This window comes from Myotis yumanensis, unplaced genomic scaffold (assembly GCF_028538775.1).
Source record: "Myotis yumanensis isolate MYYU_CA2020_CCGP unplaced genomic scaffold, mMyoYum1.0.hap1 SCAF_5, whole genome shotgun sequence".
NCBI lineage: Eukaryota > Metazoa > Chordata > Mammalia > Chiroptera > Vespertilionidae > Myotis > Myotis yumanensis.
Window position 1 is genome coordinate 3,079,164 of NW_027223756.1, and position 26,864 is coordinate 3,106,027.

The following is a 26,864-nucleotide window of genomic DNA, read 5'->3' on the forward strand; positions in this document are numbered from 1 at the left end:
GTGACAGCTGCTCCTCCCCTGCTCCGGCTGGCTAGACAGGGTCCCCCTAAAGCTGCATTCCTCTTCTAGGCGGTCTGACAAACAGCATGTGGTGAAGGACATCACTGCTAGCCCTCGCTGCCTTTTACTAAGATCATGTGCACATTCCATTACATAGGATGGGAGTGGAACCCAGTCCCCTCTACTTACCATTCTTCCAAATGAGAGTAAAACCCAGCTGGTACTCATGACGGGGCGGGTTCTTCGTCTGCTCGCCAAAGCACCTGAGGAGGTTTTCTGGCACGTTCTTGACCGCTGAATGCGTGTGAACAGTGGACAGGACCTTGTACTGGTCGCAGAGCAGCTGGTGCAGCACGAGCAGGGAGAGGGGAGGCGAGGCGGGGTTCGCATTGATCACGATGTCTTTCAAGGCCCCGTAATCCTGGGGCGGGGGGGGGGCCCAAACAGCAATTTGAGTGTGTACTTGTACCAGGTGCTATTTTACACCCTAATGGCCACAAAGAAGGTGCTACCATCACCCCACCTCACAGCTGAAGTGAGTCCTGGGGCGATCACGTGACTCATCCAAGGTCACTCAGTTCAGGGAAGGGAGCTGGGCTCTGAGCTGATGCCAACCCTGAGCCCCTGCACTGCTGGCTCCCGGCAAAAAGTTGACTTTCACTGTCAAATCAGTAAAACATGTTAGGAATGACACTTCTGTTTGTCCCCAAGTTAAAAAAAATCACATGCAATTATAATTGGCCTTTCACATCTACGGGTTTCACACCTGCATATTCAAACAACTGGGGAATGAAAACTATTTCTTTTGTTGTTAATCCTTTCCTGAGGATATTTTCCCATTGATTTTAGGTAGGTAGGTAGGGAGGGAGGGAGGGAGGAATATTGATGTGGGAGACACATATCGATTGGCTGCCTCCCTTGTGGGTCCTGACCAGGGTTGGGGATCCAACCTGCAACCCTGGACCGGCAATCAAACCCTCAGCCTTTCGGTGCAGGGGCCAGTGCTCTAACTGACCCACACCAGCCAGGACTGAACACTTCTTGATCCATGGCTGGGGATCTGCAGATTATATGAATTGTCCTGTCATGTCATGGAAGGGACTTGAGCATATACGGATTTTGGATCTGAGGGGACCCTGCAACCAGTTCCCCACAGGTACGGAGGTACGACTACATTCCGTTTACCAACTCTTTCTAACACCTGACCCCGTAACAGCATCTCGTTTCTGTATCTAATCAATTTGTGTTTGCGCTGTGTTGAAGAGTCTCTTGGAGTCAATTTGGCCTCTGGTCTTGCTCTCCTGACCGACGCCCTTCACATGGGCTATGATGAATGCTTCGCAGCTGTCTGAACACAGTGTGTCACTTGACACTGCCTTCTGAGGTATCAACATTCATCTCAAGCAGCACGTGCCCTGGGGAGCCTTCCCAGTGTCTGAGACTGGCACCGCTGACTCGCCAACTGGGCTGGCTCCCCAGGGCCTGCCAGGCATCACTGGGGTCTCTGCACACAAACATGTACTGGGTGATAAAGGGACACGTGTGAGGAGGTATGGAGGCTACAGAAGACTGAGCCCTGGGAGAGACTGTAATCCCACCTCCATTTTTCAGGTCAAGTAGTACCATTTCTATTGCCAATTCTACAGGAGAGTATTAGCAGGGATTCTTGGGACAAACCCTTTACACCAGCGGTTCTCAACCTGTGGGTCGAGACCCCTTTGGGGGTCGAATGACCCTTTCACAGGGGTCGCCTAAGACCATCCTGCATATCAGATATTTACGATTCATAACAGTAGCAACATTACAGTTATAAAGTAGCAATGAAAATAATTTTATGGTTGGGTCACAACATGAAGAACTATATTTAAAGGGCCAGAAGGTTCAGAACCACTGCTTTATACCTACAATAAATATTACTTCGTAATAAGACATTCTTTCCTTACCTGTGTCTTTATACCCTAAATTAGCTGAATACTGTAGACTGATCATTAAAGGTGGCCAATACAACTTAATTTTAATAAAGTAAACTGAATTTTGCAAAATACACTTGCAATATGGCACTGTGACTGGCTCTTGTTGAGATGTTTCAACAGGATTGGTGTGATTTTTTGTGCAGCCAGAGCCCTGAAATTCAGGCTACTCTCAGAGTCGGGGTTGATGGCTGACCCTGAGCAGCACTGAGGGGTGACTTAAGGTCTGTTTCTCCAGGGCTCAGGCTGCCGGGATGCTGCCGGGACTGGGAGAAGCTGTGCTGGACTCCCTTCTCTTCAGCGGTGGGTCTGAGAGGTCAGCAGCAGCAGCAGCTTTAGAATTTGCTTTGGCTTCACCAGAGCTCACGTGCCTACTCAGTGCAACGGCACAATCCCGCAGGGGAGAAAAGAACGTGCTCCGTCCCACCTCTGAAAACTAGCGAGCCCAGGCCTCACTCGCACGAGCACCAACCACCCGGCGTGCTGACGCCTTTAGTTTTAAGTGAACTCACCTTTCCAAGGACTGAATTTAAGTCCAATGCGTTGGCTGATAAAGCGGTGCGCCCTTCGGCTTGGATTATGTTGGTTACATCCAAGTCCGCGTCTGGTGTCTGAATCATCTTGGAGAGACCATCAACTGCGGCTTTCAACTCGTACAGACGTTTTAAAATGTTATCTTGACGGGACTCCAGAGCTTGAAGAGATGGGTCAGACCCTCCCTAAGCAAACCAACACCAGAGTGTTCATTTCCTCGATCAAAGCAGTCTGCTTAATTTGATCACTCGTCTTCTACTTAGTTCCACAAATGCATCAAACCTCCCACCTTTTAAAAAACAGTAAAATGAACTAGCAGAATCTCATTTCTCCCATACACTAATAGTCCTGCAAGCAGATCCACAAATGCTTTAAAATAAATAAAAAACATGACTGAAAGCCCCTTTGTATGATTAATTTCGGGTAATTTAGTCTAAACAGAGAAGGATAGAAAATAAATACAAATTGTTCTTTATTCATATCAAAACACTTTGTTTAAACAAATAGAAAAAGGGGGGCAGTGAAAACATAACTCAATTCATACTATAGAAGGGAAAAGGGAGCACACATAGGTTAAAAAAAAGTGTTCTTTGGCTTGTAAGTCTCTCCGGGGGTCAAATGGTCAATTCCTCAAATCATTCACTCTCAGGGCAGTACTGGCCCTCTCACTGTAGAATCACCTAGAACTTTTCACCGCTGACATGTATAAACATGGAACACATTCTTCATTCACTGAACCTTTGCGTCTTTTCTTACCTGGTATAGTGATTGGTACACAGTTACCAGTAATGTCTATGATAAATCTCAAGTCAATCTAGATTTAACTTATAAAGTAATATCAAGAAACCTCCCAGTACAGTCACATTGTACTACCTATCTCCAGATTCCTGAGCTCTCACAAAAGACCATCCACTTTGAGTTGAGAAAATAAAACATGAGCTAAACGCTTGTAATGAGTAAGGTCAGGAACATGGCAATGACCCTGAGTTATTATAAATATGCATTCGTGATACAATTCGAGTGTAAGTGTACTTGCTCACATTTGAGTGCTGCTAAGTTTAATTCTTGGGAACATCTGTTCCCCCTAGTCCAGTGATGGCGAACCTATGACACGCGTGTCAGAGGTGACATGTGAACTCATTTTTTGGTTGATTTTTCTTTGTTAAATGACATTTAAATATATAAAATAAATATCAAAAATATAAATCTTTGTTTTACTATGGTTGCAAAGGTCAAAAAATTTCTATATGTGACACAGCACCAGAGTTAAGTTAGGGTTTTTCAAAATGCTGACACGCCGAGCTCAAAAGGTTCGCCATCACTGTTCTAGTCACTCCTAACACTGCCCTCTTATGCGGATCTATTCACCACCAGGTGCTGGGAATTTTCTGGAATTCACTTGCTTCTAAACGTGCCTGCTCCACTGTCACTGCTCAAGTCCAAGACACCGTTTTTTTCACCTGGTCTAGTTCCACTGGTCACCTCGCACCCGTCCACAAGATGGCAGATAGAGAGAGGAAAACAGAGGCAGACCCTGTCCCCTCCTCCCCCGTGCTAACCTCCTAACCTAAAAAGCAAAGCCCTTACCCTGGCTTGATGAAGAGTGTGTACGATTTGCCCTTTGGCTGCCTCCTTTCACATAATTCTCCCCTGCTCTGTCTCTAGCCATACAGTCCATGGAATTCCCAAAACACACCATGCCCCCAGTGGCCACTGGACTTTTCCTCATTCTGTTCCCTCCATCTGCAACATTCCTCTCTTACCTCATCTGTTTAACTCCTCTTTACCCTACAGCTGAATTGCCACCTTCTCCCCTCTCCTTGCCTGATGCTCTTGTTTAAGATCAAACAGCAAAAATATAAGGTGATTGCCTTCTGGGTGGAACAAAGAATACACAGTTCCGTATGCCACTTCAATAATAAGGTACTGTAAATAGACCGAACAGTGGAACAACTGAACCAGTTGCTATGACGTGCACTGACTACCAGAGTGCATACGAGTGGAACATGGCAGACATCGGCCATGGTGGAATGGTGAAGCAGGTGAGCAGGGGCTCCAGACCAAGGCAGGGCACCAGTCGCTGTCATTGGGGTGAGCCTCTGGTGGTTACTGAAAATTCTTTGCTCCTGGGCGCCGCAGTCACACAGGGAACTCACACCCGTTGCTGGCACTGGAGCTGCCGCTTGCACCTGCTGCCGGTGCCTGGCAAGGTTCTCAGGGCTTCTCCACCTCCCCCTGCTCCTGAGGGGCAATTGGGGCTGGCAGCCACCTCTTGCACCCGCTGCCGGCCCCAATCGCTCAGCACCTCAGAGGGTGTGAGCAGAGCCAGCACCATCAGTGCATGTGAGCAGTGGCGGCAGGAGCAGGGCTGCCGGCAGATGGGACAGGGGGCTGCAGCAGGAGGGGCCAGGCAGGGGCTAGGAGGATGGGATGAGACCCATGCCTGTGCCCACCGCAGCCTCGCAACACACAGTTCCTTTCAAGGTGCACGAATTCGTGCACTGGGCCCCTAGTATTAATAATCAAAGGGCCCCAGCATAGCTGGATCTCACCCCTTGATCTGAGGCATGAGGAAATGCTCAAATCTGCTTATCATTCCTTTTAATGTTGGGCTGTTGTTTTTCTTGCTCAGACTAGAATCACTAGACTATGACTTGGCCTATGTGTTTACCCACTTGTTTCCTGTACAAAAACACTCACTGCAAAATGAAGCAGCTTACAATGCAGTTTACAAAGGGCCCGGCATCCGTGAGCAGTGGGATGGGCAAACGGCGGGGTTCCAATTAACGCGTTGGGACAGCAGACCCGCAGACAGGACGAAGACTGCATTTCACGCAACAAAGCGAGTCCTGAAATCATGTCTAGAAGCAGCAGCCAGACGCAAGCCACCAAACTTCATGCTTCCATTCACGTGGCTTAGGGATGCATCCTTAGGTGGCGCAGTAGGAGAGAAAAGCAGGACCCGATCACGGAAGTCGGGCCCTTTGCGGTAATTTAAGTGGGGCGCTGACAACGTGTTAACCTGGGTGACACTGGTTATTCTTAAAATGGTCATCGACGTGCTATTCACTTTTCTGTGAGTAAAGTTTAAGTAGTTATAAGCGAAAAAAAAAAATTGACACACGACCCGGGCCTGGAGGGACCCGGGGCCCTACTCGCACATCCCCGCTGGCTAGGCCACGGCGTCTGCGCACTGAGAGGTCGGGAGGCCTTGGCGCCTGCGCACTGAACGGATGCGAGGGCGGGGGGCGGGGGGCGGGGGGGGGGCCGCGCGCTCCTACCTGCACGTGGCCCGCATTCTGCTCCGGGCTGCTGGTCGGGCGGTGCACGTTGGGAAGCCGATACATGCAGGTGGGGAGCTCTACGCAGAGAGATGAGCCACCCTCGTGATAGGGCTTTACCTGGTACATCGGCATCGTGGGAACCACAGGAGTGACGGTGGCGGGTGAGGGACACGACCGCCCAGAAACCGTCAGACTACCACGTCCCGCTGCCACCTCCTTTCTGGTCCGGATTCGGACGTTCGGGTAACTCACAGTTCGTGTGCTCTAATTGGCTCGGGCTCTCTGACGTCGCGGCCCCGATTTTTCATACCACCAATCAGCGAGAAGGAGATGGGAGCCTCTGTTTCCGCCCCACCCGGAAGGGGTGGGGCACAGTTTCAGAAACAGCCAATGGGCGGCTTGGAGGCGGGGCAGCCGTGGGAGCGGCGGTAGGAACTGTCGCGAGTTCCAGAGCGCGTCCGGCTCCGCATCCATGGAACGAGCCGAAGCGCTGAGGTGAGCGGTGCTTGCAGTCTCCCCTCGCCGTCCCCCTTTTTAAGGCGGACGGCGTTCCTGCAAAGGAGGGGGAAATGCCCAGGGCGTGTGGGGATCCTGCCGGCCAGCAGGCCCCGGAGAGGGCTCCTCAGCGCTCCGCCCACCGCTGCCACCTCGGGAGCCCGGTGCGGCCGGGTCGGCGCGGGGATCGGCCCCGCACCCAGGCAGGCTGAGCCCGGACGCCGCCACACGTCCATGGACGTGAAGTCGGGCCTGAAGTCCCAGTGCCCTGAAGGTTTCTCTCCTTTTGGGGCAAAAAAAAACAACAAAAAAAACAATTGAGGTTATTTGGAGGAGGCTTAAAGGGACCTGCTGATTTGCATGGCCGCCGTTTAAAAAATGCAGAACCTCTCTCTGTGCTTAGAATGCAATCACTGGCTGGCAGGCCACACCGAATTCGGGGTCGCGAGCCTTCCTTCGGCGGGTTCTCTGCGTTCAGATCCCTGAACCCAGGTTCGCCGTGTTTCAGTGTTTTGGCCCCCACCCCCCAGAGTCAGTATCAGAAATGGCCCGGAGGCCTGTGGCTCCTTTCTGTGTCCTGTTTCACCCAAGTTACCACCCCGTTGACGAGGAATTGTGGGGTTCATGCACATGTGGAATGCGTTCTTGGGGTTTGCCAGGCAGGAGAGGGAGAGGGGCGCCGTCTAGACAGAGAGGCCGAATGGACCGGGAGCAGTGAGCACCATGGAGGGGTCTCGTCGAAGGGAGGTCTGGAGAGAAGGGGCCGGTGGAGGAGGCCGGGTTCGGCTACGACTACACGTTACACTCCATGCAGCAGGCTAAGTTTTTCAGCAGAAACATCGTTTGACCAGACAGACGGGTGCTTTCTGAAGGAGCGGTGGTGGTAGCACGGAGGATGGGTTGGAGTCGGGAGGAAGTGAAGAACAGGGTTGGAAAACGCCTACAGCAGGTGCAGGCCTAGCCGGGTGGGCTCAGTGGGTGGAGCGTCGGCCTGCGGACCGAAGGGTCCCGGGTTCGATTCCCGTCGTCAAGGGCACGTCCGTCGGTTGCAGGCTCCCAGCCCTGGTCGGGGCATGCGGGAGGCAACCGATCCATGTGTGTCTCACTTGGATGTTTCTCTCTCTCTCTCTTTCCACTCTCTCGAAAAATCAATGGAAAAATACCCTCCGGTGAGAATTAAAAAAAAATAAATAAAAAAGGAGGTAGAGCCAGAACTTTGAGGGCCTTTAAGGCAGCAGCTGGCAGCCTGGACTGGGAGTTGGGATTCAAAGGCAGCCATGGGAACAGTTTTACAACCGGCACCCACCCAGGTTCTCAGTTGGCTTTGGTTTTGACATAAGCACTTTGTATTTCCCATCATGCTCTTGGTTTTACAAATTGTGTGAGAAGTGTTGCTTTCTCTTCTCAAGAAAGAAGATCCCATCCTTGCAAGAAATTATTGACCCATTGACCCATAGGTTGAGGGGCACAGGTGTCTCCTCCATGTAGATCCCGGTATCATTAGATTTTTAGATTTCTATTGCATTCATAGCATCTAAGTCAGAGGATTTTTTGACAAACGTTTAAGAATTGTAGAACAACATTTAGTATTTGTGAATGTAATAAATGCATATCTTTGTATAATAAATGAACACGTTAGCCAGTTAACTATTAACAGAAATATTAAAATCACTTCCTACCGTTGAAACCGGGATGGAAAGTACATAAATGCATCCTTGCCTTGTTTCTTGTAACTGGTTCCTTTAGTACAGAACTTGCTAAGGTCATCAAGCCTATCGATCGGAGGTCGGTCCATCAGATTTGTTCTGGGCAAGTGGTCCTGAGTCTAAGTTCTGCCGTGAAGGAGTTGGTGGAAAATAGCGTGGATGCAGGTGCCACTAATATTGGTAAGTTTGGGAGACTTAAGCCACAAGAAATAGCCAGTTTATGCTGTTTTATTCCTGTAACATTTGTTACTGTCATAAGACACTCAATTATACTTTTAACTTCAAGTTAGTTAATAAAGTAAATTACTATGTGCTAGGTAGTAATAATAATAGCAGTTAACTTTTATTGTGTTCTTGCTATGTGCTAGGCAGACATTGTGTTAAGAACTATGGATGGGACACCTTATTTAATCTGCAGAATAATCTTATGAGATAGGAATTATTACTAATGTTACTACTATCTTTATTTAACAAAGGAGGAAGTTAAGGCGCAGGGTATTTACTTTTTTTTTTTAGGTTATAAAGCTAGTAAAATATGACCCCAGGAAGTCTGATTCCAAAGCCCGTTTTCTTTAATGAGTATGTTAAAATTACTCTTTTTAGCCCTAGCCGGTTTGGCTCGGTGGATAGAGCGTCGGCCTGCGGACTGATGGATCCCAGGTTTGATTCCGGTCAAGGGCATGTACCTTTGGTTGCGGGCACATCCCCAGTAGCGGGTGTGCAGGAGGCGGCTGATCGATGTTTCTAACTCTCTATCCCTCTCCCTTCCTCTCTGTAAAAAATCAATAACATATACTAAAAAAATAAAATGACAATAATACATTTAAATAAGTGCAGTTATGACTCAAATTTGCATATGTATGTTATAAATACTGTCAATATAAGGCTTTTACATGGATCAATTCTTTGAAAATTTTTTTATCCTTAGATCTAAGGCTTAAAGACTATGGGGTGGATCTCATTGAAGTTTCAGACAATGGATGTGGGGTAGAAGAAGAAAACTTTGAAGGCTTAAGTAAGTTGAATTTTTCTAACCCTATTTTAAAATATGTGGGCAAAATATTTCAGAATGTTGAGTAAACAGTAAAACAGCTTTTCACAGCCAGTTACTTTGGTGGGCATTGTGTATGTTCATTGCTATACCCCTTCAGATACTCTGAACCTCACTTTGCACCTCTCTTCCAGCTCTGAAACATCACACTTCTAAGATTCAAGAGTTTGCTGACCTAACTCAGGTTGAAACTTTTGGCTTTCGGGGGGAAGCTCTGAGCTCACTTTGTGCACTGAGGTGATGCAACATTTTTATCTACTAACTTGACTCTTTGTAAAAAATCTTTCTGAAAATTAAAAAGCATAATTAGAATCATTATTATTTACACCTCTTTGTCTGAGTGTCTCAACTTTTCACTTCTGCATTCTGTCTTTTCTTACTATCAATCTAAGTGATAATGCCTCTGAAATGTAAGCAATGAATGAATGAAATGAAGCATATAGTATTGTAAAAAAATTGTTACCCTTAGTCAAGCAGTGACTTCTCAGATTTTTAAAAAAATATATTTTTTATTGATTTCAGAGAGGAAAGGAGAGTGAGAGAGAGATTGAAACATCGATGATGAGAGAGAATCATTGATTGGCTGCCTCTTGCACACCCTCCCCACTGGGAATCGAGCCCGCAACCCGGGCATGTACCCTTGACCAGAATTGTCGTCCACAGGCGGACGCTCTATCCACTGAGCCAAACCAGGTAGGGCTGACTTCTCAATTTTAAAATAACAGAGATAACAAATTATAGATGCTATTGGTTTTAACTTCAATTTTTGAACTATAATATCTTTTGTATCCTTTTAAAAATTTTTGTTAGAACACCAGTAACAAATCAGAAAGAAATATTTATTTGTGAATATATAAGTTTTGATATCTTTTACTCTTTTGCAGTTTAAACAAATTTCAAAGTTTTTATCAAAACAAAGCATTTACAGCTGGCTGGTGTGGCTTAGTGGTTGGGCATCGACCTATGAACCAGGAGGTCATGGTTTGATTACTGTCAGGGTTCATGCCCGGGTTGCGGGCTCAATCCCCAGTGTGGGGAGTACGCAGCAGGCAGCTGATCAGTAATTCCCTCATCACGGTTTCTATCTCTTTCTCCCGCTCCCTTTCTCTCTCTGAAATCAATAAAAACATATTTTTACCAAAAATCAACAAAAAGCATTTTCAGAACTCTGTCATACCTTAGATTTTATGATGATCCCTCACCCATTTGAACTCTCTTGATTATCTCAGAGGGTTCATCATCTCTTAGTCTTGAGAGAACAAAAGTGAGAAAGTGAGCGTGTGATGACCTGATCGCCAGCACCTGATCTTTCTGACCCAGCCACCCCTGGCATTCTCTTCCAGTGACGTCACCATTTCTACCTGCCACTCGTCTGCAAAGGTTGGGACTCGACTGGTGTTTGATCACAATGGGAAAATTACCCAGAAAACCCCATTCCCACGGCCCAGAGGGACGACCGTCAGTGTCCAGCAGCTGTTTTACACGCTGCCTGTGCGCCATAAGGAGTTTCAAAGGAATATTAAAAAGGTGCGGTCAGTTCAGAACCCCAGAAGCATTGAGACTGTTGGGAACACCCACAGCAGCAGATCTGCTAGAACGCTTTCCTCTCTACTTGTTCTCTTATTGAGTCTTTTGCCTGTGCTTTTTAAACAGGAATTTGCCAAAATGGTCCATGTCCTCCACGCGTACTGTATCATTTCCTCGGGCGTCCGTGTAAGTTGCACCAATCAGGTGGGACAAGGAAAACGACAGCCTGTGGTGGGCACAAGCGGAAGCTCCAGCATAAGGGACAATATTGGATCAGTGTTTGGGCAGAAACAGGTATATCTTACTGCTCTAGTGATTAAGGCAGGTTCCTATTGTCCTTTACGTTAGAATGGAGAATAAAATCCGAGAACTGATATTATTGGGTATCTGTCACAAAAATTAATGTTGAATTCTGCGAGTTTTACTTCACTCTGGTAGAGAATAAAATAATACTCTTACTCTCTGTCTGAAAAAATATCAAGTATTATGGGCAATATGTTGATTATGGATAAGCAGGAGCTAAGTATTTCATCTTTCTAGAGAAAAATAAAAATTAATGCAAAAAGCAGCTGTGGAAATTCCTTTTGCTCCTACTGAGGTTAGTTGACTAGGAAAGAAAACACAAGAACCCTCACGTCTTCCTCTGCAGTTAGGTCCCTTCTGTCCCTTAGAAATCACTGAGTCCTGGTTTCTTCTAGTTGCAGAGCCTCATTCCTTTTGTGCAGCTGCCCCCTAGTGACAGCGTCTGTGAAGAGTTCGGGCTCAGCTGCTCAGATGCTCTGCAGAATCAGTTTTGGTGAGTAGATTGCCTCCAGGAAAATGACAATCAAGTATTTTTTTTTCTTTAGTTTTTTTCTTTTTAAAGATAGTGATTTTAAGGCTTTTAGTTTCTTTTGTTCATTATAAGCCTGTAAGCAGTGTTACTGCTGAGAAAGAGATGTATACAAAGGAGTCAGTTACTTAATTCAAACAATATTCTGGGTAACTGATGTGTTTTAGGGGTTTTCTATTGAATTAATCTTTGTAGCAAAGGTTATGTTTAGTGAACAATTAGAAAAATTAAAATAAATTATTTTGTGTATAATGTTTTATTTTATTGGGATCAGGCGGAGAGCAATGGAGGCTATGTTTCCTTTCATTCATGCCTTACCCGAAGTCCAGTCCAGCATCATTACTTTTAATGGAAGAAAAGTAGACATTTTCCATAAGCAGGACTGGGCCTGTGGGGCCTGTATTGCTTACTCTCCCTCCACTTGCCTTTGGCTTATGCCTGGAATTAAAGACAGGGGATTAATTTATGTTAAGGCATCATTCTTACGGAAATGCAAATATTCCTGAGGTTGATCTCAGGAGGAATAAGCACCTAACCAGCACCTCAGTAGATACAAGTTAGCTAACAGAGCAGATTTTAAAAGGGCAGGGAATGTGGGCAGAGATCCTGGTGACAAATAGTCGGATTCCCTGGCTAGCTGGTGGGGACAGCACAAAGGTTCTGGAATGTGAGTTTGCAGTGAGACCCATGCCTTGTGTGGGGGCCCAGGATTTAATAGGGAAGGTGAGAGGAGAGCTGAAGCAAATCGTTTTGAACCCGTGGCATTGCCTGTGGTGGATTTGCTCTACCGGAGCGTTAGAGCCTTCCAGAAGGTCTGTGTCCTTCTTATGATCACTGGAATGGAACACAGATGCACATTAACTAAAATGTTAGTACTTAGTTGCAGGCCACCAGGTTTTTATTTCTTTTCTACTTCAAGAATGTGCCACATTCTACGCGTTTCTAATCCTTTTCACTCTGGCCTCCTGCCCTTGTTCACACTGAACAGTATCTCGGGTTTCATCTCTCACTGTACTCACGGTGTTGGACGGAGTTCAACGGACAGACAGTTCTTTTTTATCAATTGGCGGCCGTGTGACCCAGCAAAGGTATTTAAAATTTTTTGTGCAAGTTTTTGTAAAATCATACAAATACATTACTATGTCCATTTGAAAGTGTTTTATGCGTATTTAAACTGCACCTGCAATGTTTGGCATTTCTTCAAGAGCATCTTTAGATTGGAAAAAGATTTAGTCTTAGGGATCTATGATGGAGGGGCACAAGGAATCTTTTTTGGGTGATAGATGTATTCATTATCTTGATTGTATACTTCAAATATGTGTAACTTATTGCAGGCCAGTTGCACCTCACGAAAGCTGTTAAAAATGTACCCCTTTAGTGATGGGTTAGAACAGCATGTTATTAGAACCCTGGGGAAAGGGAACACTTACTTTTTTCTAATCTTTGTTTTGTTTGTAGGTTTCCAGACTTGTGAACGAGGTCTATCACATGTATAATCGACATCAGTACCCATTTGTTGTTCTTAATATTTCTGTTGATTCAGGTAAGTTCCACTGACATTTCAGTAAAATTGCTAACTTACTCCTAAAATAATACAATGAAAGTATAAAGCTCTGATATGACTGGAAACAGACTCTTATGGTAACAATTAATGGCCATGTATTTTTTTAAAATATATTTTTATTTTTATTAATTTCAGAGAGGAAAGGAGAGGGAGAGAGAGTTAGAAACGTAAATGATGAGAGAATTAGAGATGGGAATGGAACCTGTAACCCAGGCATGTGCCCTTGACTAGAATCAAACCTGGGACCCTTCACTCTGCAGGCCGATGCTCTATCCTTTGAGCCAAATCGGCTAGGGCAGGGGTGGGCAAACTTTTTGACTCGAGGGCCACAATGGGTTCTTAAACTGGACCGGAGGGCCGGAACAAAAGCATGGATGGAGTGTTTGTGTGAACTAATATAAATTCAAAGTAAACATCATTACATTAGTTTTATTCATTTCAAACGGGCCGGATCCGGCCTGCGGGTCGTAGTTTGCCCACGGCTGGGCTAGGGCCTTTTTTTTTTTTTTTTTTTTAACAGGCTTTCAGTTTTATTTTACAGACTCTTATTTGTTACATTTTTAATAAAGATTTTTCTGCTTTCTACTTGAAACTGTGTTAATTGTATTATTAGAAAAATGTGCCTTTTTCATGTCAACCAAGGGAGAAGGTTCTCCCTGACTTAGAAATTAATTTATTTAATATTTTTCTTATGATTTTAAAAATTCTGGTTTATTGCTATCCATTATTTTTTATAGGTACTTAGAAAATACATATGTGCACACCTTAAAAATTTTTAATGACCTCTGTATCTATCGATATACTTTGGGATGAGAAAAGAATTTTAGGTAATTTTGTGTAGTACTCTTTGTCCTTAGATATAAATATTTTTTTACTATGTCATTAAAAATTATTGCCTTAACCGGTTTGGCTCAGTGGATAGAGCGTCGGCCTGCGGACTCAAGGGTCCCAGGTTCGATTCCGGTCAAGGGCATGTACCTTGGTTGCAGGCACATACCCAGTAGGGGGTGTGCAGGAGGCAGCTGATCATTGTTTCTCTCTCATCAATGTTTCTAACTCTCTATCCCTCTCCCTTCCTCTCTGTAAAAAATCAATAAACTATATTTAAAAAAAAAAATTATTCAGAAACATGATTTTAATAGCTATATTTATTATATTCCAGTGTATGGATATATCTTCATTTTAAACTTGTTTATTTCAGTTTTTGGAAATTTAAATACTGTCCTTATAATTAAGTCATTATCTATATATTTGATTATTCCCTTTAGATAAATTCCTAGAATTAGAATGACTGCACTAGTGGAAATGATTGTGATGTATCAATTTACACATCTACCAACAATGTATTAGGTATTATACTTTTTAACCAAAGTTGGTAGGTGATAAAGTGACATCTTCCTTTAGTTTGCAGTTTTATTATACCCTAGAGGCCCGGTTCATGAAATTCATGCACTTGGGGGAGGAGTAGGAGGGGTGCCCTCAGCCAGGCCTGTATCCTTGCAGTCCGGGAGCCCTCGGGCGGGGGCGGGGGGAGGGTCCAAATAAGCCATCAGTCGGACATCCTTAGTGCTGCCATGGAGGCAGGAGAAGCTCCCACCACTGCCACTGCGCTCGCCAGTCATAAGCCCAGCTTCTGGCTGAGCAGTGCTCCCCCTGTGGGAACGCACTGACCACTAGGGGCCAGCTCCTGCATTGAGCGTCTGCCCCCTGGTGGTCAGTGCGTGTCATAGCGACTGGTCGTTCCACCATTGGGCTGAAACCGGCTTTCCAACATCCCCTGAGTCATTCCGGATTTCGAGGGCACAGGCCAGGCCAAGGGACCCCATCGGTGCACAATCGGGGCTGGGGAAGGACCTGGGCCAGAGAGGGATGTAGGAGGTTAACCAGCTGAGGAGGAACCAGGGAGGGCTCCAGGGAATATCCAGCCTGTCCCTGATTGGCCAGACCCCAGCAGCAAGCTAACCTACCGGTTGGAGTGTCTACCCCCTGGTGGACAGTGCACATCATAGTGACTGGTTGACCAGTCGACTGCCCCCTCTTGGTCAGTGAACGTCATAGCGAGCAGTTGAGCGGCATATCATTAGCATATTACGCTTTGATTGGTTGAACAGATGACCGGACACTTAGCATATTAGGCTTTTATTATATAGAATTTTCACCTGCTTATTCTTTTTCTTATGCAATTTACCCATTGAAATCTTTGCATATTTTTTCTATTTAGAAAATTGTTCATCTTTTCCTTGTTTATATGAAGGATCTAATTTTATAGTTTATGAATAATAATTTGGACACTAATGTCTTTAATAGTACATTTGGTCAGTACAAGTGAATAAAATAGTAGGTAGGGGAATTTCTGTTGTTATAGGTGAATTTAAACACAGTAAGTGTCTTTTCTTTTTTTTTGCCTTAGGGTGTGTTGATATCAATGTTACTCCAGATAAAAGGCAAATTTTCCTACAAGACGAGAAGCTTCTGTTGGCAGTTTTAAAGACATCTTTGATAGGAATGTTCGATAGTGATGTCAGCAAACTGAACGTCAGTCAGCAGCCACTGCTGGATATCGAAGGTAAAAAACTGCAAGTATATCAACAGCTTCTCAAACATAGCTGTTGTGATACTTTCCTTAGTTTCTTTTGACATGAAATAAAATCTCCTCTTCTAGATAGAAAAGGTGTGTCTCACTAGAAAGTAATCTGTTTAAAAAGAACAGGAGCACCCTGGCCAGGTAGCTCAGTTGGTTGGAGTGCTGTCCCCATAGGCCAAGGTTGCGAGTTTGATCCCTAGTCAGGGCACATACAGGAGGCAACCAATGAATGCGTGAATGTGTAGAGCAACAAATTGATATTTCTCTCTCCCTTTCTCTCTCTCTAAAAGAAACAAGAAAGAAAGAACAGGAGTCATCATTAGTGCACAGGGATGTGTTCTTACCGGAACTCAGCTGAATGCTGTGCAAGCCTTTTCATTTTCAGAGCTCTGAGAAAGTTGATCCTGACAGTTTTTGCCCATTGTCTCATTCCTTTGAGGGAGGAGGGAGTTTTTGGAGGCCCTTACAGTTGGGTAGTTTCCAGTTTGCGGCTATAATGAACTAAGCTGTGGTGAACACCCTCACCCATGGCTTTGTCCAGTGTAGGCAAGCGTTTCTGACGGGAGAGGCGAGGCTGGGTCCCAGGCAAGCATGTGTTGAGGCTTAGGCGACACTCCCAGAGTGCTTTACACAGCAGTGTGTCCGCCTCACTACCACCAGCCATGTGGACACATCCCATTCCATCCTTGTCCGTGTGAATGCTTGTGTTTTCATTCTACCCATTCTGGTGAGCAGACCTGGGCATCATGTGAGGTTTTCATTTGTCTCTTGTTATGGTTAATGTCATGCTTTCTCAATTGTATCTCCTCTTTTGTGGTGCTGTTCCTCTTATTCCTGACACTCTCCCCTGTTCCTCTCTGCCTAGGCCACTTACTGAAACCGCACTGGGCAGAGACAGAAAAGTCTTTGCCAGAGAAGCAGGGGAGTCCCGCTTCGCTAGGGACACGAGGAGAAGAGAGAAGGGCGGTGACCATTTCCAGGCTGCGGGAGGCCTTTTCTCTTCGTCACTCAGCAGAGAACAGGCCTCAGAACAGGCAGGTTTCTCCAAGACAGAAGAGAAGCATGCCGACTTCCAGGCCTTCAGACTCCCTCTGCCCCCAGACGCCCTGCTCAGGCACAGGCTGGTCTGGCCCTCCAGGAGGGGGGATGAGTCCGGATGAGGACAGAGAGGAGGCAGAAAGGGACTCAGGGCATGGCAGTACCTCCGCAGGCTCAGAGGAGGGGTTCAGCACCCCGGACATGGGCAGTCACTCCAGCAGTGACCGAGCAGCCAGCTCCCCCGAAGACAGGTCTTCACAAGAAAAGATGGAGTCGTGCGAGAAGTTGCCTGAAACTGGGCGTCGTTTTTCAGACATGGAATGCCATTTAGACCCAGAAGACAGCAGATGTAAATTTAGAATGTGGCCTCAGCCAACTAATCTCTCAAACACCAAGCGTTTCAAAAAAGAAGGAATTCCTTTCAGTTCTGACATCCCTCAGAAGTCAGTTAATACGCAGAACATGCCGGTGTCTCAGGTTGACGTCGCTGTTAAAATTAACAAGAAGATCGTGCCCCTGGACTTTTCCCTGAGTTCTTTAACTACACGCATGAAGCAGTTACATCACCAAGAGCAGCGCAGAGGCGAGCAGAACTACAGGAGGTTCCGGGCAAAGATTTGTCCTGGAGAAAATCAAGCAGCAGAAGAGGAACTAAGGAAGGAGATAAGGTAAAGGTTTTCCCTGAGAGCACCTTTGCTCATTGGTGTGTGCGTGAGGCAAAGGCCGATCCTTCCAGAGTCAGCTTCTGCTCTGGATAGTGCCTGCTCTGCTGTGATGGCATCTCTTCTGGGTCAGGCCTGGGTGTGGCTCTGCCGTGGCACCAGCGCCTGGGCCTCTGGCTCCTGCTGCCTATCAGGGTGGTCCTCCCTGGGGTCTTCCATGCACCACAGACTTGTATCTCAGAACGTCAGACTTGCCCCACTGTCCTCTCTTTCTCCCTCCCTCTAGAACCGCGGTTCTCAGCCTCTGGGTCGCGACCCCTTTGTGGGTTGAATGACCCTTTCACAGGGGTCACCTAAGACCATCGGAAAACACATATATAATTACATATTGTTTTTGTGATTAATCACTATGCTTTAATTATGTCCAATTTGTAACTGAAAATACATCCTGCATATCAGATATTTACATTACCATTCATAACAGTAGCAAAATTACAGTTATGAAGTAGCAACGAAAATAATTTTATGGTTGGGGGTCACCACAACATGAGGAACTGAATTAAAGGGTCGCGGCATTAGGAAGGTTGAGAACCACTGCTCTAGAAGATTCTAAATTTGGAGCCAGTTTGATTCTTCAAAGCGGCCATTATCCGTACCAGTGCATCCCTGGCAAGGCTTCCTCCATTCACCAACTCCTTTCACTGCCTCGCACATCCAGCAGATACATTTGCTATAAAGAACTCTTTCTCCTGCCCAAAACCGTGCAAGAATTTTCCCCTTGGATTTCCTTAGTGTGTCCTGTCTGTCTGTCCAAGTCAGTGGATCCCTTGCTCCTGATTTCATTCCTCTTCCTCAAGGTTTTCAGCCCACAGCGACTTTTTTTCCGCTGAAAGGAATTCATTCACTTTTGGTGGATATTGCTCTTTTCCATTTTCCATTTCAGTGTGTATTAGGAAAAAGTAGAACACATTGTCAAACCTGTGGTTTTAAGGAGATCATTCCGGATAAGGCTACGGAAAAGGAGTCAATTTAAAGAAAAATATTAATAATACAGATAATAGAAAATACTGCCCCCTTTTTCAGTCAGTAATCATGTACAACATCGTGACTTGTTAAAATGTTGAATTCTGAAATTCTTAACTTTTGTCTTTTTTAAAAAAAATATATTTTATTGATTTTTTACAGAGAGGAAGGGAGAGAGATAGAGTTAGAAACATCGATGAGAGAGAAACATCGATCAGCTGCCTCCTGCACACTCCCCACTGGGTATGTGCCCGCAACCAAGGTACATGCCCTTGGCCGGAATCGAACCTGGGACCCTCAAGACCGCAGGCCGATGCTCCATCCACTGAGCCAAACTGGCTAGGGCTTAACTTTTGTCTTTTTAAACTTTGCCTTGCGGTTGACTGAACACAGTGTAGCTGTGTAATGACACTGAACTTTTGTAGCACTTTTAGTGTGGACCACATAGGCTTTGCCTGATTTAGAGTATAAATTCTTTCTGTTTTTAATATATTTTTATTTATTTCAGGGAGGAAGGGAGATGGAGAGAGGATCATTGATTGGTTGCCTCCTGCCCCTCCCCACCCCCACTGGGGATCGAGCCCACAACCCAGTCATATGCCCTGACCCAAAATCGAACTGTGACCTCCTGGTTCATAGGTTGACGTTCAACCACTGAGCCACAGCTGGGCTAGAGTATAAATTCTTCAAGACTTATGTTATGGAATTCCTTTGCTATTCATAGTGCCTAGCTTACACTGAGAAAGGTCTTCAGGAAATACGTCCTTTCAGCAGTGTGTAATTAATTGGGGTGTGTGTAATTAAGTGGGGTGAACTTTGCATGTCATCTGGTGGAACTGTGAACTCGGATGCAGTGAAGAGAGCCAGGTTCTTTCAGGTGCACGTACACTCACGCACAGTCAGAGCAGGTGTGTGCTGGATAGGGAAGCACCCGTCAGGCACCCCAAGTGAAAGCTGCTTGTCCTTTACCTTTGCATCCTGTCAGCCCTCGAAAAGTGAAGTTAACTGCGATTTTAAAAACAGAGATTTTAAGTAATTCAACAAGCACTTATTGATCACCTGTTATTGTGGTTCTTGATTTTTTTTTCATTAGAAAAATAGTCTTATGTGGCCACAGCCAATCAGATGTTTTCTATTTGTCTCTTGCTTTTTCTTTATTCTTTATCCTATAAAAGCTTCTTGCCTTCTGCCACATTTTCAGTTCTCAGAAAGGAGACTATCCACTTCACGAAATATTGAAAAAATTGTTTGTATCATCTAAATTGTCTTCTTTACTCATAAAAAGAAAAAAAAAGGAAAAGAAAAAAAAGAAAAATAGTCTTAAAATGCCTCACAATTACCGTTTTCTCCATGCAGTAAAACGATGTTTGCAGAGATGGAAGTCATCGGGCAGTTCAACTTGGGGTTTATCATCACCAAACTGGACGCCGACCTCTTCATCGTGGACCAGCACGCCACGGATGAGAAGTACAACTTCGAGATGCTCCAGCAGCACACCGCGCTGCAGGGCCAGAGGCTGATCAGGCAGGTGCACGTCAGGTTCTGGATTTTCAGGGTCGTTTCCCCTCCCACATGTCAGGTCTAATAGCTTACACGTGTGCCTATGTATGTACACATAGATTTGCCATGAGCATCCCTACAGAAGATTTTTATGCTTTTTACATAATAGTAGTCATACCTGCCATTTGCTGGGTGCTTATTATATGCCAGGCATTGTTGAAGGCATGTATTAATTTACTTAATTCTCACAAACTATGAGGTAGTCACTGTTACTATCACCATTTCACATAGAGGTTCAGTAACTTGCTCAGGTTCACACAGCTGTGTTCTTACAAGTACCCAACATTTTAGCCATCGAAAAATGTCCGTCGCTGGTTGGCCAGAAAACCCTTCTGATGAAAGGCAACTTTTAGTACTTAGTACATCTGTTTATAGCACATGGAATGTGCGTGTTCAGGGCAGCATTGCCTGTGTGTCAGTTCTCAGCTACCATAGACGGTTCCAATGGCTAGATAGTCACTGCAGATTCTGTATTTCCCTGTCCTTTGCCAGATTGAATGTTTGCAACTGACCATGTGGTGGTGTGATGGTATACCATGTAAACCAGAAGTATTTTCCTTTCTTTTTAAATGTTTATTGATTTCAGAGAGAAGAAAGGAGAGGGAGAGAGGGATAGAACATCAATGATGAGAATCATTAGTCAGCTGCCTCCTGCAGGCCCTTCACTGGGGATCGAGCCTGCAACCCGGGCATGTGTCCTGCCCGGGAATCAAACCGTGACCTCCTGGTACATGAGTCAGTGCTCAACCACTGAGCCACACTAGCTGGGCCAGAAGTCTTTTCTTAAGCAAAATTATAAGAAGAGGGCATGGATTTTCACTTGAGAAATTAAAATACAAAATAAACTCAGATCCCAGCAGAAGTAGATCCTGGCATGAAAAAGCGTACAATAAAGCAGTCACTGAGCGGGGAAAGCACAGGTTTCCTTACATGAGAAGTGCTCTCTTTCCTGTGGGATGCACTAATTGTGTTGTTTTCAGCAGAAGTGAATGGCAATGGAAGGACCTTTAATAAGCTACTTTGTAAAATTTTCTTAGAAAATCCTTCCCTGACCCCCTCTCTTTCCAGGTCAAGTCTCGCTTACTTTCTGCTCCTCGGTCACTGGGTGTCTCTTCTTCCTGATTCCCAGTGTAGCTGTAGTTGTAATTTATTTGATTGTTTGATCAATGCCTTTCTTCTCCACTAGACTATTACTCCACGAGGGCAGAGACTGGGTCTGTGCTTTCTTACGGGGTCTGCTCACTCTAGTTCCCAGGAGAGGATTCAGAAAAAGACAGGTGGGATGGCAGATTCATGAAAAGCAACTTACTTTTATTCTTTAACTCTTGAAACGAACTTAAAAAAAAATAAATTAAAAGGAAATTCTCAGAAAGTTTTGTGACAGGAAAGGCACATAGCTCAATGAAGTGTTACTATTCCCGCTGCTTTTTGAAAGGGATTCAAGAGCTCACAGTATTGTTTTAATTTCATTTCTGCGTTATGCCTGCATGTTTGACTTGAAGATATGGTTTGACTCTCTCCATTGTCTTTCAGACCCCAGACTCTCAACTTAACTGCTGTCAATGAAGCCGTCCTGATAGAAAACCTGGAAATCTTCAGGAAGAATGGCTTTGATTTTGTTATCGATGAAAGCGGTGAGTTATTACTTAAGCCTGTAGAACTGTGCCCTTTTGGAGCTGGGACCAATCTTTGAGGTCACAGAGATCCATGTATTTTATAAGAAGTGAAGATGGTATAGCAAGATAAATGTCTACCTATGCTATGTTATGATATCTCTGTACATCATTTTTTTGGCATGGTTGTTGTGGTATATTTTGTACATTTTATTGTCAAGTATTGCTAATATTGACATAGCAATAAATCTGATTCAGTTCTTAATATTTTTTTAAATGCCAGATGCCATACTGTATAATTCCATTATATTTTACTTGAATACCCAGTGCTTTCATGGGTCTATTTTTTGTGTTAAAAGTTTAGCATTACATGTTAGGAATTTTTTTTTCTGGTGTTTTCACATGGGTCTGTTTATATTTAAAACATAGGTTTAAAGAAGTATTAGTATTAAGTGATTCATGAATTGCTTTGTGGAAAAATTTAAACTATGAAGTGACTAGGTTATTCCCATATTGTTTATTTTCTTTATGAGATTAATGTATAGGCTACAGTTTTTGGATAAATAAAATTGGCTTGGTAATTGATAAAATATAGCAGTTAATGGATAGTTTGAGTATCTAAGGGCTTCCAAGTATTAAACCAAATCTCAAATCTCAATTACCTTTTAATAATTACTATAAATAGTGGTAAGCCAACTTGTCCTTTTTCTTTTAAAGATACTTAACTCTTACAATTTCCTCCTCCTGATCTCTTTTTCTTCTTCTTAAACACCATGCAAGAATTTAAAATTGGAGTTTAATTCATCTTCTACATTGTAGGGGTTTTTGTGTGTGTGTATTTTATTGTTTAAAGTATTACATGTATCTCCTTTTTCCCTCATCGACCCCTCCCTGGCCATTCCCACCCCCCAGGACAAGCCCCCACTGTCCCAGTGTCCCTGTCCATTGGTTATGCTATATGCGTGCATACAAGTCCTTTGGTTGATCTCTTACTCCTCCTCACCCCTCTCTCCACTGCCTTCCCTCTGAGGTCTGTTCTGTTTGGTGTTTCTCTGTCTCTGGCTCTATTTTTGTTCATCAGTTTATGTTTACATTGTAGTTTTTTATTCTGTAGATTAGTAAGGTAAGTAGAGGTTTTACTCTCAAAACAGCTCACGTTATTGTTGGTCATTCTTTTCAGGGATCATGCTAAATGTCATTTGTGCATTGTATAAAGAATGTTATTTATCCAGTACTTAGACCTATTAGTAGAAATTATGTATGGCAGGCTTTCTTGAACAATATGTATTGTAAGTTTGTTTCCTACAGTGTTGTGCTTCAGATTCTTTTAAATAAAGCTAGTTTTTAAAGAAAAAAAAAAAAAGAAGTGAAGATGGTTGCCCTCTCTGTCAGATACTTAGTACAGGTAGCACTCAAACAAAACACATTTTTCAACTAATGAATTTTTTTCTCCAAATTTTATTCTTTTAGCTCCCATCACTGAAAGGGCTAAATTGATTTCCTTGCCAACTAGTAAAAACTGGACCTTCGGACCCCAGGACATCGATGAGCTGATCTTCATGCTGAGTGACAGCCCTGGGGTTATGTGCCGGCCTTCCCGTGTCAGGCAGATGTTCGCCTCCAGGGCCTGTCGCAAGTCTGTAAGTAAAGGAAGCTCCTCTGGCAGGACCCCAGGGTCTGCTCACTCTAGTCCCCAGAAGTCCTCAGCTCAGCTGCTGGGCAGTCAGCGTTGTTCATGTGGCTGTGACGGCCACAGGTCATTGTACAGATAGAGCTTCGTCGCTCTGTCAACTTGACATGCCATCTCCACATGTCTGTGTTCTCTTTGACTCTACCCCATAATTGCTGCTTTTTCTCTACTTCCATTAAGCGTATTCTCTCTCAGAGGTTCGTTGATCCCAGTGCAGTTAGCTGCTCATGCTTGTTGTTTGTCTGTGGACCGTGTGGATATTAACAACGTTGGTAGATAGAGAGCTGCTGCTGCCCTGCCTGCACAACACTGCGCAGGTCGCACCGAGTCCTTCATAGGGCGCCGTGAAGTCAGCACGCATTTCACAGGGCGCCGTGAAGCATTGCTCATTAACTCACTGTGCAGGCGCTGGAGAGGGGAGCAGTGGTTGACAGCCTGGTGTCCAGGTAACGTAAGTGAACCTCTATCTCCTGGCCCATTGGAAAGGCCAGGACGCCATTCCTTCAACATGTACCCCTGGAGCCCCTGCTGTGTGGCCCACCCTGTGCCCAGGTGCTGGGGCCACAGAACCACAGTGCAGATGAGGTCCTCGTCCTTGTGGAGCTCATGGCTTAGTGGGGAGAAATAGACATGGCAAAGCAACGCCAGCTTCAGATGCCAGTCAGTTCAGTAAGGAAATTACAACAGTACTGGGACAGGGAGTGCCCACAGAAGATTGAGGTGAACAGTAGAGGTGGGGAGCAGGGAAAGGCTGTCGGAGGAGATGACATCTGAGCTGACCTTAGAAGATGAGAGGGAGCCCATTGGGTCAGAACCTTCCAAACAGAAGAAATGGCAAGTGTGAAGGCTCCGGGGGTTTGCTCAAAGCTGGGGGCTGATCCAAGTGACCGAGCAGGAGACTAGGATGAGAGAAGCCCAGCAGCCATGGACCCACAGCGGGTCCTGCTGGTCCTGGTCAGACCTGAGAGTTGGTGCTGCGTGTGTTGGGAGCCCTTGGAGGGTTGTCCTGGCTGAGAACAGACTAGCCCAGTGATGGCGAACCTTTTGAGCTCGGCGTGTCAGCATTTTGAAAAACCCTAACTTAACTCTGGTGCTGTGTCACATATAGAAATTTTTTGATATTTGCAACCATAGCAAAACAAAGACTTATGTTTTTGATATTTATTTTATATATTTAAATGCCATTTAACAAAGAAAAATCAACCAAAAAAATGAGTTTGCGTGTCACCTCTGACATGTGTGTCATAGGTTCGCCATCACTGGACTAGGGGGTGCCAGAAATAAGGGTGGTGGGGAAAGCGGCAGCTTTTTACATTTGGGGCGTGAGTGGGATTAAGAGTTCAGTTTAGATGTGTTATATTTGGGATTCCTCTATCAGTGGTTCTCAACCTTCTGGCCCTTTAAATACAGTTCCTCATGTTGTGACCCAACCGTAAAATTATTTTCGTTGCTACTTCATGACTGTAATGTTGCTACTGGTATTAATTGAAATGTAAATATCTGATATGCAGGATGGTCTTAGGCCACCCCTGTGAAAGGGTCGTTCGATCGCCAAAGGGGTCGCGACCCACAGGTTGAGAACCGCTGCTCTAGATGGTAAGTGGAGGGTCTAGAACAGTCTTATTAACGGTCTCGAGCTCAGGGGAACTGTCAGTGCTGGAGATAAAATGTTAGGTGTACTTCACAGCCATGGGGTTGGATGAAATTACTCAAGAGAGGAATTTAACTAGAGCAGGGACTAGGGCCGGGACCTGACGTTCAGGCACAGAGATTTCTTTGATGAAGGCCTACTATCAACCCAGCGCTGGAGTTTGTGAGAGAGTTGGGACTGGCCTGTGCTGAGAGCCAGACATGTAAAATTATGTCTTCGTGTGACTCAGAGATCAGAGCCAACGGGCTGCTCCTTCATGCCCACCTGGCAGGTCCTTTCAGCTGCAGCTCTTGTCCTCCGGGCAGCACACCTGAACCTGCCGACTGTCCTGGGCTTTCCTTTGCCGCCCGAGGGCGCAGGCTCTGGCCATCCGCCCTTCCAGCCCCGTGTGCTGCTCTTGTCTGCAGACCAGTCACTCTGGTCCCCTTCCCGCCTCAAGCCCTGAGTGCTGACCCGTCCCTCTGCCTGGATTCCCTGCCTCACATTCCTGCGTCACATCCCTGGCTCCCTCTGCCCCTGGGCCCTGAGCATCGATTGAAGTGGCCTCTTCCCGGCACTAGGGCACAGCGCCCCTGAGTGATAGCTGTCTTGTTCCTCTTAACTTGTCTGTTGTCTGGGTCCCTCCAATGTGGCAGAGTGCTGCCCCATATCCTGCCTCTAGGACTGCCAGTTTCAGGCCTGCCACCTCTGGCCACCTCTCCTTGTTTCAGGGCCTTCGTTTCTTGCTTGCTGTGGCATCGCCCATCTCCCTGTATCTGTCAGATAGTGATAGGGGCTATGGAGCAAAGGCAAGGTGAGGGCTACAGCAGGGTAGACGAGGAGAGCTGGTTCCCTGAGAGGAGGCGGGGCATTAGGGCAGAAGCCCGAGGGGAGCGGGGAAGTGAGGCATGCCCACATTGGAGGAGAGCCTCCCGGTAGAGGGCACAGCCAGTACCAAGGTCCTGAGGCAGGCACTGCCAGTGTGGCTGCAGTGGGGGAGGAAAGGTTGTATGCTTGTAAGTGCAGGCGTGAAGGCCAGTGAGGGCCAGATCAGGTGATGCACTTGCGCTGTTATTCAGGTGAAGAGCCAGGAGCTCTGACACCTTTCAAAGGGGTCACTGGCGGCTGAGTGGAGGATGGTGGGTGCGGTGAGGGGGAGCAGGGAGGCTGTTAGGAGGTCGCTGCAGTTGCCGAGATGACAGGTGAGGGTGGCCGGCACAGAGGTTGTGCAGGCACCGTTGAGACTGGTTGGCTTCTGGGCAGGTGACGGCATCTTGAGGAAAGGGAAGGAGCCACGGAGGGGCAGGGTGTCACAGAAAGGTAACGCCGAGGTGTTAGAAGGCAGTGTTGTCTGGGGGAAGATTTTTCAGGGAACGTTGGTTTTGAGTTGTAATCTTGTCCAGCTTTGTTTTAGAGAAAAATTTGGCTGGAGAGTTGTTATTCTAACACAGACCGAGTAAAACTTGAAACCGTTGTGTCTCGTATTCAGGTGATGATCGGAACTGCTCTTAACACAAGTGAGATGAAGAAACTCATCGCCCATATGGGTGAGATGGACCATCCCTGGAACTGTCCCCACGGCAGGCCGACCATGAGGCACATCGCCAATCTGGATGTCATTTCTCAAAACTGACCTTGTTTTATAGGCTGGACTTTTCTGTTTTGCAAGGCAGGGTTTAACCATTTGTTTCAAAATTAGCCTACTTAAAAAACAACACGTAGCAGCGCCATTTAGAAATGATGTTGAGAGTCTTTTGCACCATGTGGAGTATTGCTGCAGTGTTTTTTGTTCTGAATTTATGTGTGTGTATGTGTCTGTGTCTCTGTGTGTGTATGTGTGTGTGTGTACAGGCAAGAGCACGTTTTTTCAAAAATGGGAAGAGCACTTTGGAAGCCATCCAGGCCTCTACTCTGGCCCAGCATATTATAGGCTGCAACGCTAAGCCTAATGATGATTAAGTCGGCAATGGTTTAATTTCATAAATTTAAAATTATGATCCTCTTGGCTCACTAGTTCTCAACCCTGATGTACATACATTTTTTTTAAAGGAAAAATCTGGAAAACCTAGTGGGGGTTCTCTGCCCGGCTGGGAAGAAAGGA

The 26,864-nt window shown here is 45.6% G+C and overlaps 2 protein-coding genes across 5 annotated transcripts in view; one reads left to right on the forward strand and one right to left on the reverse strand.

Annotated features, from left to right (window-relative positions):
- AIMP2 (aminoacyl tRNA synthetase complex interacting multifunctional protein 2) overlaps positions 1 to 6,050 on the reverse strand; it is a 7,070-nt gene extending 1,020 nt beyond the window's left edge. Inside the window, exons 1-3 of one of the 3 annotated variants that reach the window (XM_070414339.1) lie at positions 5,786 to 6,050; positions 2,483 to 2,689; positions 190 to 421 (exon numbers count right to left, since the gene is read on the reverse strand). In XM_070414339.1, the coding sequence (XP_070270440.1) occupies positions 190 to 421; positions 2,483 to 2,689; positions 5,786 to 5,920 (574 nt within the window). In that variant the 5' untranslated portion in view covers positions 5,921 to 6,050. Of the gene's footprint in view, positions 1 to 189; positions 422 to 2,482; positions 2,690 to 5,204; positions 5,224 to 5,785 lie in introns of those variants that run through there. The other 2 variants (XM_070414340.1, XM_070414341.1) reach the window with 2 other exon arrangements.
- A 195-nt stretch (positions 6,051 to 6,245) lies between these two features.
- On the forward strand, positions 6,246 to 26,525 carry PMS2 (PMS1 homolog 2, mismatch repair system component). Of its 2 annotated transcripts, none has more exons than XM_070414334.1 (15): positions 6,246 to 6,283; positions 8,030 to 8,169; positions 8,918 to 9,004; positions 9,175 to 9,277; positions 10,384 to 10,567; positions 10,694 to 10,861; positions 11,266 to 11,363; positions 12,388 to 12,487; positions 12,858 to 12,942; positions 15,374 to 15,529; positions 16,413 to 17,253; positions 19,627 to 19,794; positions 21,364 to 21,464; positions 22,914 to 23,083; positions 26,253 to 26,525. In XM_070414334.1, exons 1-15 carry the CDS (start codon positions 6,261 to 6,263, stop codon positions 26,394 to 26,396), a joined length of 2,568 nt encoding a protein of 855 aa, XP_070270435.1. In that variant the 5' UTR covers positions 6,246 to 6,260; the 3' UTR covers positions 26,397 to 26,525. The 2 variants fall into 2 exon arrangements, with proteins under 2 accessions (XP_070270435.1, XP_070270436.1); XM_070414335.1 differs by lacking the exon at positions 6,246 to 6,283 and adding an exon at positions 6,413 to 6,775 and having other exon boundaries at positions 8,035 to 8,169.
- The last annotated feature ends 339 nt before the right edge of the window (positions 26,526 to 26,864 follow it).